At 42.8% G+C, this 19,819-nt stretch overlaps 1 protein-coding gene across 1 annotated transcript in view; it reads left to right on the forward strand.

The window, feature by feature from the left end:
• The window catches only part of LOC140731852 (uncharacterized), an 89,107-nt gene that overhangs the window by 34,094 nt on the left and 35,194 nt on the right, over positions 1–19,819 (forward strand). Inside the window, exon 3 of the mRNA XM_073053768.1 lies at positions 17,076–17,135. Coding sequence (XP_072909869.1) covers positions 17,076–17,135 — 60 coding nt within the window. The remainder of the gene's footprint in view (positions 1–17,075; positions 17,136–19,819) is intronic.

Consider the following 19,819-nt stretch of genomic DNA (forward strand, 5'->3'; position numbering starts at 1 on the left):
CTCGGCGCTCACGGTCCGCGGTCGGTTCGGTCTCGGCGCTCACGGCCCGCGGTCGGTTCGGTCTCGGCGCTCACGGCCCGCGGTCGGTTCGGTCTCGGCGCTCACGGCCCGCGGTCGGTTCGACCTCCGCCGGCAACAGGACAAGCGAGCTACTTCTCGCCGCTCCGGCCCACCGCCAACACCTCGGCAATCACCGGGGGAGTAGACAGACACCCACACACATCCTCCCCCTTCCCGAAGAAGACATTCATTCCTTAAAGTAAAAACACGTTGATTTTGATTATTTGCTTCGGAGAACTTAGGACTATGCCCAAAATTCTGTGCAACTGCCTAAATAATTTTTATCCTTAAACTGGGATCTTCCCTCTGTGACATGGTGGTACATTCCGATCGCGGACGTGGCCCCGCCCCCCGGTGATGGAGCGAGCTGATGGGTCAGGTTGTGACATGAGTGTCAGAAATAGGGGAAAACATAATTATTGTCTGGGGAGAAAACCGTTTTCAAACTGAAGTCGGGCTATGGAGCATGAATTGGGGTGCTGCGACGTTAGAGCGAAGTGTTCATTAACGCTGAGTATGCCAACTTGCAATGCTCGGCTGCCGGAACTTGGCACAATGCAGGACTTCAGGTATTCAAATATTTAGTTATTGGTTTGAGTAGTTTAGCCCTGGGTGTAGCCGCACGCAAACATCAGTGTTTCTGCGTCACTGTAGTACAAATTCTGGATAACAGCGCCAGTTTTTAGATTCAGATTCATTTATTTAATAACATTTACATCGGAATATACAGTTAAAGGCGCCACTTGCGTTAAACGCTCAATTCAACCGAAGGATGTGCTACCAGCAGCCCGCAAGTATTGCTTCACATTCCGGTGCCAATGTTGCATGCCCATCACGTTGAACAGAACAACACAAGCGGATACAAAGGCAAAACGAGTCCTTTCCCACCATCCACTCACAGGCATCCAAACCCTGGACAGGCCTCCGATCAACAGAGCCTGGGACTGGACTCATATACATCAGGCCTCCGAACTTCAGGCCCTGGCCCAGACTCACAGACCTCTGGGCACACTGAGCCAGGGGCTTCGACCTTTAGAATTTGGATTCCGGACTTCAACCTGTGGCTCCAACCTTCAGACTTCGCTGAGCTGGAGGGGGTCACCCGCCATCGTGCCTCTTGCCCTAGGGATGGCCTGTCAACCTTGTTCATATCTACAGGGTTTGCTGGTCTGACAGTCCTAATCTGCTGCCCTGATATCCATCCAAAGAGATTGTTGGCCTTTTACAGTTACTCAGGATGGTAGCACCTTTGTTGTATCAGAATCAGGTTTATTATCACTTACATACTGTGTGTCGTGAAATTAGTTGCTTTGTAGCAAAGTTACAATACATTGAAAAATAAATTAGTGCAAACAGAGAGCAAAATAATGAGGTAGCGTTGAAGGGTTCACAGACCATTTGGAAATCTGATGGCAGAGGGGAAGAAGCTGTTCTTAAAACTTAAGTGAGAGTATTCAGGCTCCTGTAACTCCTTGATGGGAAGAGTGTTTGTTGTGAACAGTGGGGGTCCTTAATGATGGATGGTGTCTTTTGAAAATTTCCTTGATGGTGGGGAGGCCAGTGCTCATGATTGAGCTGGCTGAGTTTTCAGGTCTTTCTGATCCTGTGCAGTGGCCTCGTCCATACCAGACAGTGGTGCAACCAGTTAGGATGGTCTCTGCGGTACATAAGACAGAGGAACAGAATTAAACCATTCAGCCCATTAAATCTGCTCCGCCATTCCATCTCGGCTGATCCTGAATGCCACTAAACCCCATACACCTGCTTTCTCGCCACAACCCTTGATGCCCCGACTGTTCAGGAAACCATCAGTTTCTGCATTAAGTATACCCACAGACCTGGCCCCCCACTGCAGTTTGTGGCAGAACACTCCACAGATTCACCACCCCCGGCCAAAAAAATTCCTCCTTGCCTCCGCTCCAAAAGGTCGCCCCTCAACTCTGAGGCTAACCCCCAACCCCGGATACCCACACCACAAGAAACATCCTCTCCAAATCCACCTCATCCAGTGCCCCCAACACCTGGTGGGCCTCAATTAGATCTTCCAGCACCCTTCCAAACTCCAGTGAGCACAGGCCCAAACCTGCCAAATGCTCCCCACACATTAACCCCCTCACTCCCAGAGTCATCACTGCAAACCTCCCCCAGACCCTCCCCAACAACACATCCCCTCCTAGATTTGGATCCAAAACTGTTGACAATACTACAAGTGTGGCCCAACCACTGTCCCACAAAGCCTCAACACCACCTCCCTGCCTGATTAGCATGAGGAAAAGGCAATAAAGGGAGCCCATTTTGGTTTGCTGCCGGTGGTGTTCCAGAGGGGCCAGAATTGGGACTGCTTCTTTTCACATCGTATTGCAACGATTTGGATGATGGACTTGATGGCTTTGTGGCCAAGTTTGGTGGAGGGGCAGTTAGTGTTGTGTCTGTACAACTACATATCAATTAAAATAAAAGCACACGCGTGGGATGGCTTTAACTGGGGTATTCACATTGCAAGGAGAGAGAGAGGGACAGAGATCAGTGCAATACGTAGACGGCAGATGAATGACCTTGGGTAAGGTATCAGTCCAGATGCAGTGTTAAGGGGAGTCATTGCTCTACAAGAATTTGATCCATACATTACACTTCCTCCCCCTTTAGATTAATGTAACAATAAGCTGTATATATGACAAAACATTCAATTTCCTTTCAATAAACCATATTCAAATAAACATGCTTTCACAATAACGGTCCATAACTAACTTCACTATACTAGAGACTCAGTCGTTTGGGTGACGCTCTGTTTCTTTTGGGATAGCACCTTGGGACCTGTGGAGTGGCATCAGGTTTGGCAGGTGACTTGTCAAAGACAACTTTCTCTGTTGCAGGCATCACATTGTCGTTAGTGACATGATTGTTACTGAGAGGCAAGTCTGGTGGCTGTAATGTGTTCGTCTTGTTGAATGCATTTGACTCAGGTGTGTTCTTCGGCTGAGCATCCAGTATATGGTCCACATGACGTCTCCATGTATGATCTCCAACATCCACTGTGTACTTCAGTGGGCCAGTTCTTGTGCTATGCTACCAGGTGTCTACTTGTCTTCTCAGTAATCGATTAGGGGCCGCTCGGCATGTAAATGTCGGCCCAGATTACGGGCCGCCCGGCACCTAATCAATTAGCTTGTTTATTTCGGCTTTTTTCTTAAAGATGTGCTGGGAGCATCCCGCCTACCACTGCACCCCTTGCATGCTTCACGGCCCAGTATTAGTCCGTGGCCCGGAGGTTAGGGACCACTGCTTTAAGTAGATCTGAGTAGAATGGCTCACAGATGAGAGGGGTATGATCTGGGTTCAGGTATATGGGACTGACAGAAGATCAGGTCGGCATAGACTAGATAGACCAAAGGGCCTGCTTCTTTACTGTAGTTGCTAGGGTGCAGTCTGGAATTAGCGTATATAACAAATATTAAATTCAACAGCAGCCATTCTTCCTACTTGAATCTGGATTGCAGATGGAATTTAAAACACAGCTCAGAACAATAGGTTTCCTGGAACTGCAGGTTGGGGTCAGTCACAAACAAAGAAACACTCCATTTAGACCAAAGATGCCTGCGATATGCATGAATGGGGCCTACAATCAGTGGGAATTAATACTCATTTTGGGTGCCTGGATTGTGGGTGTGAAGAAGAAGGTGTTTGACAACTATAAGTAATTCAAAGGAAGCATTCTAGATACATTGTAATTATAGAATTGATTTTTAACATATATATAAATGTCATGTAATTTTGAGTCAAGAAGCCTCTTCCTCAAAGAATGTCTCAATATGATGCCTGCTGCTCGTTTTTGTTGAATAAAACACCTCTATATCTACTAGCTTCAGTGTCTCTCTGGTAACTTTGTTCACGCCACCACAGCAGTGCTCAATGACTCTATAGTTGAAAGCTCTCTCTACCTTGTAAAGGAAGATCTAAAGGTACTGACTGTGCTATGTAGCCCTTTAAATGACAATCCTTTGTGACTCCGCCAAAGGACAGTCATCATCAGGACCTGTGACTCCAGCCTATAAAGGAAAACTAAAAACAGAAAGACTGACATCATAAACTGTTTGGTGGAAATCCAGCGGAAGCATCAGTGCATATTGTGGGCAGGTATGACTGGTGGAATTTTCAGAGTCAAACGATGCAGTTAGATGCTGACAGAATTTTTCAATTATGTTCGGGGAAGTTTTCTTAATCAATATGCAGTATATAGGTCTTAACTAGAGAGAGAGCAATACCAGATGTCCTATTAGCGAACGAAACAGGCAAGGTGACAGAAATGTATGTAGGGGAATACTTTGGATCCAGTGATCATAATTCCACTAGATTCAAGATAATTATGGAGGATAGAACTAGTCCTCAGTTGAGATTCTAAGTTGGAGAAAGGCAAGTTTTGATGGTATCATGAAGGACCTGTCAGGCATGGATTGGATATGTTGGTTTCTGGCAAAGGGATACCTGGTAAGTGGGAGACCTTCAAAAGTGAAGTTTTGAGACTGTGGAGTCTGTATGTTCGAATAAAAGGTAAGACTAACAGATTTAAGGAACCTTGGTTTTTGAGAGATATTGAGGCCCTGATTAACAAGAAGCAGGTATGAGCAGCAAGGAACAATTTAGGCTTTAAAGGAGTATAAGAAATACAAGAGGGAAATTAGGAGGGCTAAAAGAAGACATGAGGTTGCTCTGACAGACAAGGTGAAGAAGAATTCCAAGGGCTTCTATAGATCTATTAAGAGCAAAAGGGATAAACTTGATTCACCTGAATATAAGTGTGGTTATCGATGCATGGAATAGAAAGAAATGTGGAGATCTTAAATGGATTTTTTTGCATCTGTATTTACTTGGGCAATGGACACAGAGTCTCTGGAAATGAGGCAAAATAGCAGTAGGATTTACAATAGCAATCATACATAAATATGTATGAATAAATACATACATAAATTTACAATTTAGCAATAGCATACAACAACTGTTGCCCGAGTACTTCACCAGTTGCAGCTTTATGGGAGAGAGGCAAAGAGAAAGCCACTGTTGAAAAACAACTCACACATGAAATCTCGGCTAGAGTTTGCCAGAAGGCATGTGGGGGACTCTGAAGTCAGCTGGAAGAAAATTCTATGGTCTGATGAAACCAAAATTGAGCTTTTTGGCCATCAGACTAAACGCTATGTTTGGTGTAAGCCAAACATTGCACATCATGAAAAACACACCATCCCTACTGTGAAGCATGGTGGTGGCTGCATCTTGCTGTGGAGATGCTTCATCGCAGCAGGCCCTAGAAGGCTTGTGAAGGTAGAGGGTAAAATGAATGCAACAAAATACAGGGACATCCTGGAGGAAAACCTGATGCAGTCTGCATGAGAACTGCGACTTGGAAGATTTATTTTCCAGCAAGATAATGACCCCAAGCACAAAGCCAAAGCTATACAGGAATGGCTTAAAAACAACAAAGTTAATGTCCTGGAGTGACCAATTCAGAGTCCAGACCTCAATCAAATTGAGAATTTGTGGTTGGACTTAAAAAGAGCTGTTTACTCACGATCCCCATGCAATCTAACAGAGCTTGAGCAGTTTTGTACAGAAGAATGGGGGAAAATTGCAGTGTTCAGATATGCAAAGCTGATAGAGACCGATTCACACAGACTCAAGACAGTATTTACTGTCAAAGGTGCACCTACTAAATACTGACTTGAAGGGGGTGAGTAATTATGCAATCAATTATTTTGTGTTTCATAATTGTAATAAGTTTAGATCAATATTTGGAAATTTGTTTTCACTTTGATGTGAAAGAGTCTTTTCTGTTGATCAGTGTCAAAAAAGACAAATCCACTGTGATTCAATGTTGTAAAACAATGAAACATGAAAACTTTCGAAGGGGGTGAATACTTTTTATAGTGTTACGAATGAGGAGCAACTCTGATGGGCAGAAGGGTACAGAATCACCAATGCCCACCCCCTCCTTTTTTGAGAATCGCAAACTCGCTATTATTTCGGGTCTGATACCCAGGAAATGAGAGAGATACACAGCATGTCAGTAATGAGAGAGAGACGCAGGATAACAGAAAAGGCAGTTGTTATTGACAACACAGGAATACACAAAAGTAGAATGTCTCCTTCTAACAAAAGCGGAACGGAACCACTGATTACTGCTATTGTCTCTTGGAGAAGGAATTGTGTATTGAGTACTGTACTATTCATTGAAACCCTAAAGGGGGCAGCCAGAGTGGTCTGGTTGAGGGATTGCATCATCCCAACCTGATTGACATCTGAGACCCGGTGAGTTGGGATAAAAGTAGGGTCTGGGGAACACCCCTCAGATGCACCAGGAGAAATGCTACGAGACCGGTGGGGGCTTGTGTGTGTGTGTCCACCCTTGCCTGGGTGACGAGTCCACCACGGAATGGTCTAGCTAAAGGACGCGGAGGGGTCATACGTGAATGGCCACAACAACAACAAATCAAAGGGTCCAGATTGTAAAAGGAAAGTCAGCAAGTTAATAGCTGTTACTGCTTTCTCTCTCTCTCTCTCTCTCTGTCTCTCCAACAAATGCAACACAGTGATCAACATAGACTGCAGCCTGTATGAACTGAACTGAACTTTATATTTCCATCGGACAATTCATTATCCCCTAGACAACGATAGAGCTTATTTCTTATTGATGATTATTCTACCCGCACTTTTAGGTTTAGTATTGAAGATGTATATTATCTGTATATTTGCATTGATATTATTTTTGTGTATTTTTACTAATAAATACTGTTAAAAATAGTATCATCAGACTTCAACGGATACTCCTATCTTTCCTGGTAAGACACCCAGTTATGGGGTTCATAACAATAGGCACTGTATATACAGTACATATTTGGTGCTAAAATGGTTGTGGTGATGGTAGTGTAGTGGGTAGTAGTTGTCACTCTCACTTTCAGCTTCTGCCGCTGGCTAGCAGTCTTGTGAAAAGGACCGTCTCTCCGAGCCAGCACATAGCCTCTGCAACAGCAAGCCTCATGCCGTGCCTCCTCGCTGTAACACACAAAAACTTAGCTCCTTTTGGACTCAGGGTGAACTACAGAGTATGAGGAGGGAGGTCTGGCCCCTGTAAATGTAGCATGCATGCCCACCAGTGTGTGAATATGCCCTGGTGCTCATGAACCTGAGCCCCAGCTATGGGTAAATAGCCTTGTGGCAGCTGCAGGAGAGATGAAGGCTACGGGAGTAAACTCAGACAGCAAATCCGGAGCAGGACCCCTACGGCAGCTGGACGTCATTGAACATCCTTTCGGCAGCTCCTCCTGCCAAATGTATAGCTTCATAAGCTTTCCTTTGGCCTAACTAGTGGCCGAGAGGGAGATCTTGACAAATGGACATCTCAGGATCTCTGTACCTTCCACCCAGGCTTGTGATAATGATCATCATGATCCATTGTCCTTTGAGACAGATGGATGCCAACCATCCATATGTATATACATTAAATAGTTAAATTAATAGGTAGTGCAAATCTCCCCAAACACCTAATGAAATAAAGCCACTGCAATGCCTTCTTTGTAGCTGCATCAACGTTGGGTCCAGGTTAGATCTTCAGAGATATTGACACTCAGGAGCTTGAAGTAACACACTCCTTCCACGTCTGATCCCTCTATGAGGACTGGTGTGTGTTTCCTTGTCTTACCCTTTCTGAAGTCCACAATGAGTTCTTTAATCTTGCTGACTTCGAGTGCAAGGTGGTGTGAGACCACTGATAAGAGTAAGTTCCGTTGAAACTGCATCGATAACATTAATCAATGCAATAACCAGATTCAAGCCACTGAAACCAAGAAGTTTCCAGAAAAATATAGAAGCAACTGGAACCACTGAAAAACTCACTCAGCAATTACATGTGATTATATAAAAACATAAAGAAGCATAAGAAAGTTAAACTGCAAGAAAAATAATAGATCTACAGCCCAATCTAACCCTGTTCCTTTAGTCCAGATGCAGGAACCCAAAATGTCAACTCTCCATTTCCCTCCACAGATGCTGCCGTTTCATTAATAAGTTTTTGCATTAATAACATTTAATTTATCTTGAGTAATTCACGATATCATGAGGACGTGAGAGGTGCTTTAGTCACTCCCTAGCTTGTTTTACTTAGGCTGGCCAGTGGTGTAGTGGCATCTGCAAAGGACTTTGAGGTAAGTGGTTTCAGGTTTGAATCTGACGGGCTCCTTGCAACGCTTTCATCCGTGCTGGGATGGGCATTGAGATAGTAACTCGGCCTCGTTAAAAAACAGACAAAAATGCAAGGTTGCTGCCTGAAGAGTCACAAGGTGTGGAAAGGAACAACTTATTTTACTTAGGATGACCAGTAATGTATTCAGTGGTGTACCTTTAATTTGTAAATATTCTAATGCTTGTTCTTGATGTCACCATTCTTTCTATGATATTTGTTTAATTCGGCATTTATTCTCTTATAATCATGTTTCCTTTTTAAGAACATAAAGCATAGAACAATACAGCACTCTACAGGCCCGTCAGCCCACAATGTTGTGCCAACTTTATAACACTCTGTAAGATCAATCTTAACTTTTTCGCCTACATAACCCTTTATTTTTTCTATCATTAACTACCCGTGCCAGAGCGTTCTATGCTCTCACCAATCTCTGTGTACAAAACATACCTCTAACATCCCCTGTATGCTTTCCTCCAATCACTTTATAAATATGCCCCCTAATATTAGTGACTTCCACCCTGTGAAAGAAGCCTCTGGCTATCTATGCCCCTTATCATCTTGTTCACCTCTGTCAAGTCAGCTCTCATCTTCCTTCACTCCAAGGAGACAATCTCTAGTTTGCCTAACCTATCCTCATAAGACATGCTCTCTAATCCAGACAGCATCCTCTGTGCACTCTCTAAGGCTTCTTCATCTTTCCTGCATTGAGGTGGCCAAATATGAACACAATACTGCAAGTGTGGTCTAGCCAGTGTTTTATAGAGTTGCAACATTAGCTCATGGCTCTGGTGCTCAATCCTCCTATTTAGCTATTCCACTTGTTTTAGTTATAAGGGTGAGTAAGTGTGAGCATTTTCACCCAGTTTATTTGTGATTCCTCTGGCCAGACTCAAAGATATCTTTTATCTTACAGTTATCAGACTCTTGAATGGACCTCTCATATGTGAAACATCGAACCTTCATCTCCCAATTTACTATGTTGTGGCCTTGCACTTTTCCTTTACCCTCACTACACTTTCTTTATAACTACAACATTGTATTCTACATTCTGTCTTTCTTTTTTTCTTATGTATGGCATGATCTGATTGGCTGGCATACAAACAAAAACTTCTCACCATGTCTTGGTACAAGTGACAATAATATACCAATACCATTAGATTTCCGGTGGAAGTTTCATCTGTGTTAACTTATGTTTGTCATGTTTATAATGTACTGTGCTGCTGCTAATAAAAAATGCTAATTTCCATAGTATTATTGACTACGATGACAATATAAATTGAACTTGGATTTGACAATATGCAGGATGAACCAGTACTGGAGTAGGAAAAGGTACCAGCTCATTACAGGGGAGGGCGCTCATGTACAATTCTGGCATAAATTTGGAGCATTTTGTACCTTGCTGTGCAATACCAACCCTAGAGATAATACTGCTTCCTCCTAGGCAATAACTTGGCTTGTACTTCCTGAGGGAAGGCAGTGGAAAGGTGATTCCGTTGACATGTTTGAACTTACCGCCTGTTACGCCACTGAAGTTTAGGACAGCAATGAAGGCTCTCCATCTTTGGCAGTGTTCAAGGTTTCCTCTCAGTTTTCACTACTGTCAGGTCCCGGGTGGAGACTCAGGAATACCATCGCACTTAGATACAGAAGGATTCTTCATTGCTGTTTCCATAAAAAATTTGTTTTACAGCTAGGTTTATTGGCACTGAGCTGAACCCCTGAACCTGGAGGACCGGTGGACCACTCTTAATCTGTCCTCTACCCTTTGACCTGTTTGGCATGGGTGACCCTACCAATAGCCAAAGCATAAAGCCCTGACTCCAGCCAACATAACTCTCCAGGTCATTGAGGTACGCAAGCTTCCAAACCACGACAAGGTTGTGGTCCTCTTGGAGGTGAAGCACATGTTGGAATGGTAGCATCGCAGTTAGCATAACGCTTTACAGCCCCAGTGATCTGGGTTCAAATCCCACTGCTGTCTATAACGAGTGCCTACTTTCTCCTTTTTCCATGGGTTTCCTCCTGCAATCCAAAGATGTATGGGTTAGTAAGTTGTGGGCACTGAAGCATGGGGATTTGTGGGCTGCCTCCAGCAGTGTTGGTCATGGACACAAATGAAGCATTTCACTGTATGTTTCGATATACATGTGACAAATAAAACTTATCTTTATCTTTAAGCATCTGATAGTTTAGCTGGAAAGAAAATACCTCCTTTCCAGGGCAAAAGAAAAGGAACAGCCATGGCAAAATATAGGTTCCAAAATATTTTTATTAAAATAATACACTTAATGGCATTGCTATCAAATAAAGTTTGACAATGTGCTACACAATAAGGGGCAGCTAATAATAAAGCTCAAAGAGGTAGATCTCATGGAGTGAGAGCCACTGGGGCAAAAATAACTGGGGAGGGGGCTCTGTAACGCAGCTCCTGGGCTGCAGAGAACAGACCAACTAAAGTCCCTCAACGTGCAGGAATTGGAGAAGGATTGTAGAACTAGATCATATAATCACCACAGGTACATTTGGAAACATAGGTGGAAACTTTAAAATAGGGGCATTGTTTAACAGAGAGCTAGTGTAGACCAGTGAGCAGAGTAAATTGATTTCTCATTGTCAAATGTACCAAGGTACTGTGTAAAACTTGTCTTACATACTGTTCACACAGAATAATTCATTACAACAGTGCATTGAGGCAGTGCAAGGTAAAGCAACAACAGAATACAGCATAAAGTGTTACAGAGAAATTGCACAGCAGGTAGATCATAAAGTGCAAGGTCATAATGAGGAAGGCTGTGAAGTCAAGAGTCTATCTAATTGTAACTGGGAACTGTTCAATTGCCTTATAACAGCTGAATAGTGTCGAGTATTTAACATTTCAGTAACATTTGAGTAATCTTGTAAATGTTGTAAGCATTCTTTGTTTAAGTAATTCATTATGGGTCACAGTATATGTGAAAGTAAGTGAATTGCACACATCATGACGCTACCATATTATATGTGCGCTCACTTAAAGAAAAAACTAAGAGCATGACTTATCTCCCAACTCATTTGTTTTCCTTTTAATTAGATTTTATGTTTTGAAGTTACAAAATTTTACAGTGGTGACAAGGTATTTTTAAAATGAACTGGAAACAACTACCTACCTGTGGAAGTTCAGCAAAATACTTGTGCTTTACAAAAAGAAGCAGCAGCACAGCATGTGTTCTTAAGAAAGGTAAGATGGAATAGGTAGAGTGCATGGAGGGGAGGTTGACATCTATGATGTACCTATCGCCCCAAGAGAGCCACTGTGAATGCAATTTCATTGGCTCTTCACTCGGCCTTGGACCACCTGGACAATAGCAATAACCACATCAGTCCACTGTTTATTAATGACAGCTCACATTCAGCTCCATCATACCCTCAATACTAATCAACAGTTCAAAAATCTGGGCCTCTGAACCTCCCTCTGCAACTTAACGTTCTCATCGGGAGACCACAGTCAGTGTAGATTGGAAATAACATCTCCTCCTCACTGACAGTTAACACTGGTGCACCTCAAGAATGCATGCTTAGCCCACTGCTCACTCTCTCTCTCTCTACATCCCACTGTGTGGTTAGGCACAGTGCCATTGCCATATATAAATTCACCGACGACAACTATTGTTGGCAGGATTTAGGATGGTGACGAGGAGGCTTACTGAAATGAGATGGATCAGCTGGTTGAGTGGTGTCTCAATACCAATCTTGCACCGAATGTCAGTAAAACCAAGGAATTTATTGTGGTCTTCAGGAAGGGAAAGTTGAGGTAACACACATCAGTCCTCTTCGAGGGATCAGCAGTAGAAAGGGTGAGCAGATTCATGCTCCTGTGTGTCAACATCTCTGAAGATCTACCCTGGGCCCAAAATATTTATGCAATCACAAAGAAGGCACAGCAATGGCTATATTTCATTAGGAGCTTGAGGAGATTTAGCATGTCACCAAAGACTCTGGCAAATTTCAGTTCTGTGGAGAGCATTCTAACTAGTTGTATTACTGTCTGGTATGGAGGGGGCCACTGCTCAGGATCAGAAAAAGCTGTAGAAAGTTGCAAATACAGCCATCTCCATCATGGGTATTAGCCTCCCCATCACTGAGGACACCTTCAAAAGGCAATGACTCAAAAATGCGGCATCCATCATTAAGGACCGCCATTACCCATGCCATGCCTTCTTTGCATTGCTACCATCAAGAAGCACATACGGGAGCCTGAAGAAACACACTCAATGTTTAGGAACAGCTTCTTCCCCTCCACCATCAGATTTCTGAACGGACGGTAAACCCAGGTCTGATGAGTGTTCTTAGCTATTAGCATCAATGTGGTTGGACCAGGACAGGCTTTTAGTAACGTTCACTCCTAGGAATTGGAAGCTCTTAACCTTTTCACCCTCAGCACTGTTGACGTAAACAGGAGCATGAGCACCACCTCCCTTCCTGAAGTCGCTTTTGTTTTGCTAACAATGAGGGAAAGGTTATTGTCATGACACCATGTTACTAACCTCTCTGACTCCTTCCTGTACTTTGACTCATTGTTATTTGAGATACGGCCCACTATGGTGGTATCACCTGCAAACTTGTGGATGGAGCTGACTCTGGCCATGCAGTCGTGAGTGCATAGAGAGTACAGGAGGGGGCTAAGGGCAGAACTTCGTGGGACACCAGTGCTGAGAATAGTTGTGGAGGTGTTGCTACCTATCCCTGTTGATTACAGTCTGTTGGTCAGGAAGTCAAGAATCCAGTTGCAAAGGGCAGTGTTGAGTCCTGGCTCTCCGAGTTTGGAGATGAGTTTGTTTATAGTATTGAAGGCAGAGCTGTAGTCAATAAACAACAGTGTAATGTAGGGTTAATAGAGGAATGGAATTTCATCATAACATCATCTAAGCATGTGTATGAACTGTACAAAGTTTATATTCACTGTTAGTGGCCCAGCATGTGCAAGCTATGTAAATGGCTCCTTTGTGTCACGGAGTCATTCAGCATGGAAACAGGCTTTCAGTCCACTATGACCATGCCAGCCATCAAGTGCCGATCTCTGCTGATCCCATCTTCCAGAACTCGGCTCACAACTCTCAACTGGCATTTCAAGTAATCATATAAATTCCTCATAAACATTGCGAATTGTGTTATATTGGGGTAGTCCCAAATCAGATGACACCTTTCCAAACAGAGTGGCACATTGAGTTTCAGCACCGTGGTAAGAATATAAGAAGATGGGAGCAGGATCATTTGGTGCCACAGATCTGATCTGTTATTCAGCGCAATCATGGTAGATCTGCCCCAACATCATCTTCTGCTCTGTGCCTGCTTCAAATAGCCCACAATTTGCATCCTAATGTATGAAAGGTGCTATATAAATAATTATTAATTCCCTGATCTTTTAGATATAGATCTACTTCTTCTTATGTAACTCTAATGATCTAGAATACTCAATTCTCTAGAATAGAGAATTCCCAAGATTTACCATTTTCGAAAGGAACATGGGTTCCCAGAGTTCTGGTGATAATGCAGCCTTATTGTGAGGTATGACAAGGAATTGTGTTTGACCTTAAACTGGGTGAACAAGGAACTCGGGTAGCTGTATATCAGAATTGAAACAAATCAGAAAATGCTGGAAACACTCAGCAGGTCAGTCAGCATCTGCAGTGAGAGGAACAGAATAAATGTTTCAGGATCAAACCCAGGTCTTGTGTGGCATCAACACTAACTGCTGCTCCTCCATTGCCACCCAGTATTTACAAAGAGAAGATGTATGTTTGGATTACACGAGTTTGCAAGTGCTGGAATCTGGAGCAACAAACAAGATTCTGGAGGAAAAACCGCAGAGAAGCATCTGTGGAGGAAATGGACAACTGACATTTCAGGCCAAGACCTTTCACCGGAGATTTACCTTTACCTGTTGTACATCTGCATGAGTTGTGCTACTTGGGAACTCATGGGACAACGGTCCTAAATTTGTGTCAGTTCTTTCAAATGGAAGGCTGCAGGCCTGTTAGTGAGCCAGTTTTACCATAATGCTCATCCTCACTGGGGCTTCCCTTGCAGGACGTCATCTCCCTTACCCAGGAGACTAGTAAATTGGTTCAGTTAAACACTTAGTAAACAGAAGCAAACCTTATGAGTTGTTATTTTAAGAGGTCATCCAACTGGACTAATATCAGAATTAGAATCAGAATCAAGTTTATCTCTGACATATGTCATAAAATCTGTTGTTTTCTGGCACCAGTACAGTGCATGACATAAACATTGCTATAAGTTACAATAAATAAATAGTGGGAAAGAGGAATAGTGAGCTAGGGTTCAGGGGCTCATGGACCATTCAGAGATCTGATGACTGAGAGGAAGAAGCTGTTCCTTAAACATTGGGCATGGGTCTTTAGGCTCCCTGATAGTATTAATGAGAAGAGGATATATCCCGGATCCTTAATGATGGATCTACTATTAGAAGATGTTCTTGATGGTTGCAGCGGCTGTGTTCATGATGGGGCTGGTTGAGTGTACAGTTTCAATCCTGCACATTGAAGTCTTATACCAAGCTGTAATGCAGCCAGTCAGAATACTCTCCGCCATACATCTGCAAAAATTTGCTAGTCATTGGTGACACGCCAAATTTCCTCAACTTCAGCCTTTCGGCAATAATTGTGAGGTTGCCGTGTATCACAATACAGTGCTGGGAGAATGAAATCAGACATGGCATGGATCTCTGAATCTCTGCAATATGGCTTAACATAACCAATTATGCATGGCTAGTAAAGGCTCCACAGAGCTTTAATTGGAAAGCCACCAACTATTTATTTTCAGTGAGGCTTGACCTATTCATTGCTAATGGTCCTCCTCTATTTGTATGGTTTTAATTTCCTTGTTGTCCTTTTCAAAATCAAACACAGATTAGTTTGGGAGTTGACTGGCCTTGAGATTGTTCATTTTTTCTCAGATCTGCAGAAGCTGGTGATCATTAAGAGTGTTTCTGAGCTTGGATTTTCTGCGAGGACAGGCTAACTTGCATGGTAATGTCATTACTAAGATTTTGCTGGTGTCTGATTAAAATATGCTTGAAATGTAGAGAGTTATGAAATAATATATCCAGCACAGCTGTTTAGCTGAATGTGCCACTATATCAAATCATTAATATAACCTGAACATTGCCTAAGTAAGTTGAAACAACTGAGCAACTTCAAGATTTATCAATATATTCATATTTTCACAGTTTATTTAAGTATTAAATAGATCTGTTGAACCAGCTTGTTTGTTAATGGATTTGCATTTTGAATAAAAGTATTAGGCAAATATGTTATTAAAATGCTAAAGGCAAGCATGTAAGATATTTGCTAAGTCGATTGAGGCATTAACTAGGTTAATTGAAATGTATGTAGAATGTTTAAGTTGTGTATCTTGATTACCAGAGGCTCCTTAAAGCAACAACTACAGTCGCCCAGCACTTGCATTCTGTGTCCTGATTTGCACAATCTCATTGACCACTGCTCCTGTCCACAGTGATCTACAGCAAGTTCAGTAGCAACACTTTTATTTAGAAATTCTGCTCCTTGGATTAGATTCCCCCATTACCTGTTCCTTTCCTATGTAACCTCCTTCAGTCCTAGAACTTGCTGAAATTAAGCCTTCCCACTCTTTCTAGGACCACATCAGCCAAGAAGCTTCCAGCTTTGGAATTGCCTCTCAAAATCTCCATCTTCTGAGAATGGCAACTTTATCCTACAATTGTGCATGATTTTGGTCAAGTATTTCCTGATGTCAAAGGCAGTTACTCTTAGCACTGGAGTTTAGTTTTTTTTGTCCATGATGTGGCAGTGTCTAGAGCTGAGTGATCCTGGCATAATCTAAACTGAGTGCACTGTTAATGACTCCTTTCCTTACCTGGTTGAGGGGTTAGAGTAGAAATGTGGTGGGACAGACCAGATTGGTTTTGACCCACTTTCAGTGACTTGGGTTAATTCCTGACTTTGTGTGGGTTTCCGCCAGTTCCTCCAACATTGCAAAAAAACTGTCAGTACTCCTTGTAAAGTGTGTGTGTGTGTGTGTGTGTGTGTGTGTGTGTGTGTGTGTGTGTGTGTGTGTGTGTGTGTGTGTGTGTGTGTGTGTGTGTGTAAGTAATACATAGCTTCTGCACTTTTTTAGAATGTATACTTCCAAATCAGGATGTTGTGTGTGAACTGTAGGGAAACCTGCAGGTGGTGTGTTCCTATGTGCTATCTCCCTCGTCTTTATTGGTGGTAGAAGTTGTTGATGGGAGAAGATGTTGGAGTAGACTGAGCAAGCAACTGCATTGCACTTTGTGAATGGTATGCATCACAGACTAGATACAGCGGTGGCAGTAGGAGTGAAAGTTTAGGGTGGTGGACAAGGAGTCATTCAGGGTGAATTGCTTAATCCTGGATAATGATGAACATGTTGAGTTAACGGAATTGTGGCCATGCAGGTAAACGGAGAGTACTCAAATCAGATTCCTGACTTATGCCATATAGATGGTTGGAAAGAATTTAGGATGCCAGGAAATGACCTATACTTCAGAGTCTAACCTCTAACCTGCTCCAGTACTTATGTGGCAAGTCTAGTGGAGTTTCTGGTCAATTATGATACCCAGGATGTCGATGGTGTTGGAGCTGCTGATGGTAAAACTGACAGCTGATGTTCAGTTCTTTCCTGCTGGAGACGGTCTTTGTGTGGCTCTGTTTGAATTTGTCATTAATGGCTGGATGTTTTTCAGGATCTACCATTTATTGCCATTTTTTCCCATGAAACTTTACAGATGAAAAACACTCAAGGTAGAAAGACTCCAAGAAATAAGGGAAGTCATCAATCTGCTAAGGTAAATTTCTTACCAATACTCCCGAGTTCTGTATGTGTCAAAGTTACAAGTGAATTTACAGTGAACGTATTCTGTCTGTTTCCCATGTACTGTTCCCTAAGCGCTGAAAGAGTGCGATAATAATTCTCTTGTGTCTCCCTGATAATAATTTCAATTAGTAATGCTCCATTTGCTCCAGGGTCTCCCAGCATCCAGTATTGAAAGCTAGGAAAACTTTTTATCTCATTCTGAAAGGCAAACTTATGAGTAAAAATCAGAATCGGATTCAGCTTTATTGTCACTGCCATAAGTCATTAAATTTGTTGTTTCGCAAGGAACTCAAGTAAGAGGTCAACGGGATTGAACACTTATCCCTCCATAGTGAGCAGAATTCCTTACTCAAGATCCAGGACTGTGGAATCACCCTTCAGAGTGAAAGCTTGGCTACCTGGAACACACTAGACTTGACCTTTGCAAGTTAAATGAACAGGCTGGTTAACCTGATGTCAGCCAGGTGCTTCCTCTGAAGTGCCGGTTACTAAAGTGTACTAGTTAGTGAAGAGCTGCATAACCAAGCTTTTACTGCCCAGCTAAAAGTAAAAAGAAGCACAGCTCTTGTGCCTGATGTGGCCAGTATGTTTGGATGAATGCCTAATGCTCCCCTCTACTGGTTGGGAAGTAGTTAGTTGAGGCAGATACACTGGGGATATTTAAGAAACTCCTAGATAAGCACATGGATGAAATAAAAATGGAGGGTGATGGGCTGTGTAGGAGGGAGGGGATTGATCGTGAAGTAGGTTAAGAGGTCGGCACAACATCGTGGGCTTAAGGGCCTGTACTGTGATGTATTGTTCTATGTCTATGTTCTAATTATGATATTGATCGAGGAAAACTAGAGTGGGGCTGTGTTTAGAACAACATCATGTTTCAGAATGAAAATAAGATGATCCAGGTCCACCATCGAGGCAAATGAGGTCACTTTTTTTCAGTTGCCTCCAATCTCCTTTGTGCCATCAGACTGTGGCCTTAACTCCCACCCCAGAAACTGAGATTGCTTTGACAAAATTCCTCTCTCACCCAGAAATAAATCACTGTGAAAGGTTCATAACATTTATTATATAAACATTTTCCCAAATTATCCATATATGTTCCAAAACATGTATTGATTACATATGACATTTAACAAGTTCAATTTATATAAGGCAGCAATCATCAAAAAGCCATTCAAGATGGCACCCACAAATAATGTGACCAATGGCAACATTTTCCAGACAGTCCATGAAACCACTTCTTTTACTTCTTTTATTTCTGCTACTGAGCTGCATACGATTGCAACCTGTGATTTACATTTTGATGGTGTGTTTTGGGGCCAGTTGAGTGATCTGGTGCTTTGATGTCTCCGTGGGAGCTCAGTGAGATTGGGAGCAGAGTGTGAAGTCTGGCAGCCTGTAAGTCTGGACATGGGGCATGAGCCCATGATTGACTCCATTGCTTCTCTCTGATTTGAGGTGTCTAGTTGGCGAAGACAAGAGCGGAGTGCGGGTGGGTGCTCTGCGCCATCTGTCTGTGTTTGACCAGTCTTCCTCTCCCTCTCACTAGCTGCTGTGGAGGAAAGTACAGGAGTCTTGCCTTCCACATCGCAGGGATTGAACTGCGAGTCTTGTGGACTTGTTCTGGGGGACTTTGAGGTTCATGTTGCACATACTTCTGGATTCTGGTTGGCGAAGACAGGCTCTGCAGCCTGCAGTCAGCTAGCAGTGTGGAGCTGAACTGAACTAAACAAAATACTTCTGACTCCTGGTTTGATGTTGATATTCTATGTGCTGTTTACTCACTTCTTGCTGTTTGTGCAATTTGTTCTTTTACTGCACATAACCTGTTTGATGTTTCCTTTGAACGGATTCCATGGTATTTCTTCATTTTGTGGCTGCATGAGGGAGGACTAACCTCAGAGTTGTATTCTGTATATATACTTCAATAATAAATGTACTTTAAATCTTTTGAGCCAAGTTAATACAATTTTAAAACCATCAGGATTTGGTTCTGTCCAACCAAAAAGCATTCTGTTTTGCATGGACATTGCAGAGTCGAATGAAGTGTCCATTGCTGGAGTTATATGGATACCTTTGGAATGGTTCTTTTTTTATTTTGAGCAGGTTTGGGCTTCTTATTTAAGAAAGGATGTGCTGACGTTGGAGAGAGTTCAAAAGAGCTTCACAAAAATGTTTTCTGGACTGAAAGGCTTGTCATATGAAGAGCATTAGATGGCTCTGGGCCTGTACTCACTGGGCTTCAGAAGAATGAAGGTTAACCTCATTGAAACCTATCGAATGTTGAAAAGACTGAATAGGGTGGATGTGGAAAGGGTGCTTCCTATGGTGTGGGAGTCTAACACCAGAGGACGCAGCCTCAGAATATGTGGGTGTCCTTTTAGAATGGAGATGTGGGAGAATTTCTTTAGCCTGAGAGTGGTAAATCTGTGGAACTCGTTGCCACAGGCAGCTGTGGAGGCCAAGTCTTTATTCATATTTAAAGCAAAGATTGATAGATTCTTGATTATTCAGGGATACGGGAAGAAGGCAGGAGATTGGTGCTGAGAGGGAAAATTGGATCAGTCATGATAAAATAGTGGAGCAGACTCAATGGGCCAAATGGCCTAATTCTGTTCCTATATCTTATGGTCTTATTAGTGAATCAGTTCTGTT

Source organism: Hemitrygon akajei, chromosome 8 (genome assembly GCF_048418815.1).
Source record: "Hemitrygon akajei chromosome 8, sHemAka1.3, whole genome shotgun sequence".
NCBI lineage: Eukaryota > Metazoa > Chordata > Chondrichthyes > Myliobatiformes > Dasyatidae > Hemitrygon > Hemitrygon akajei.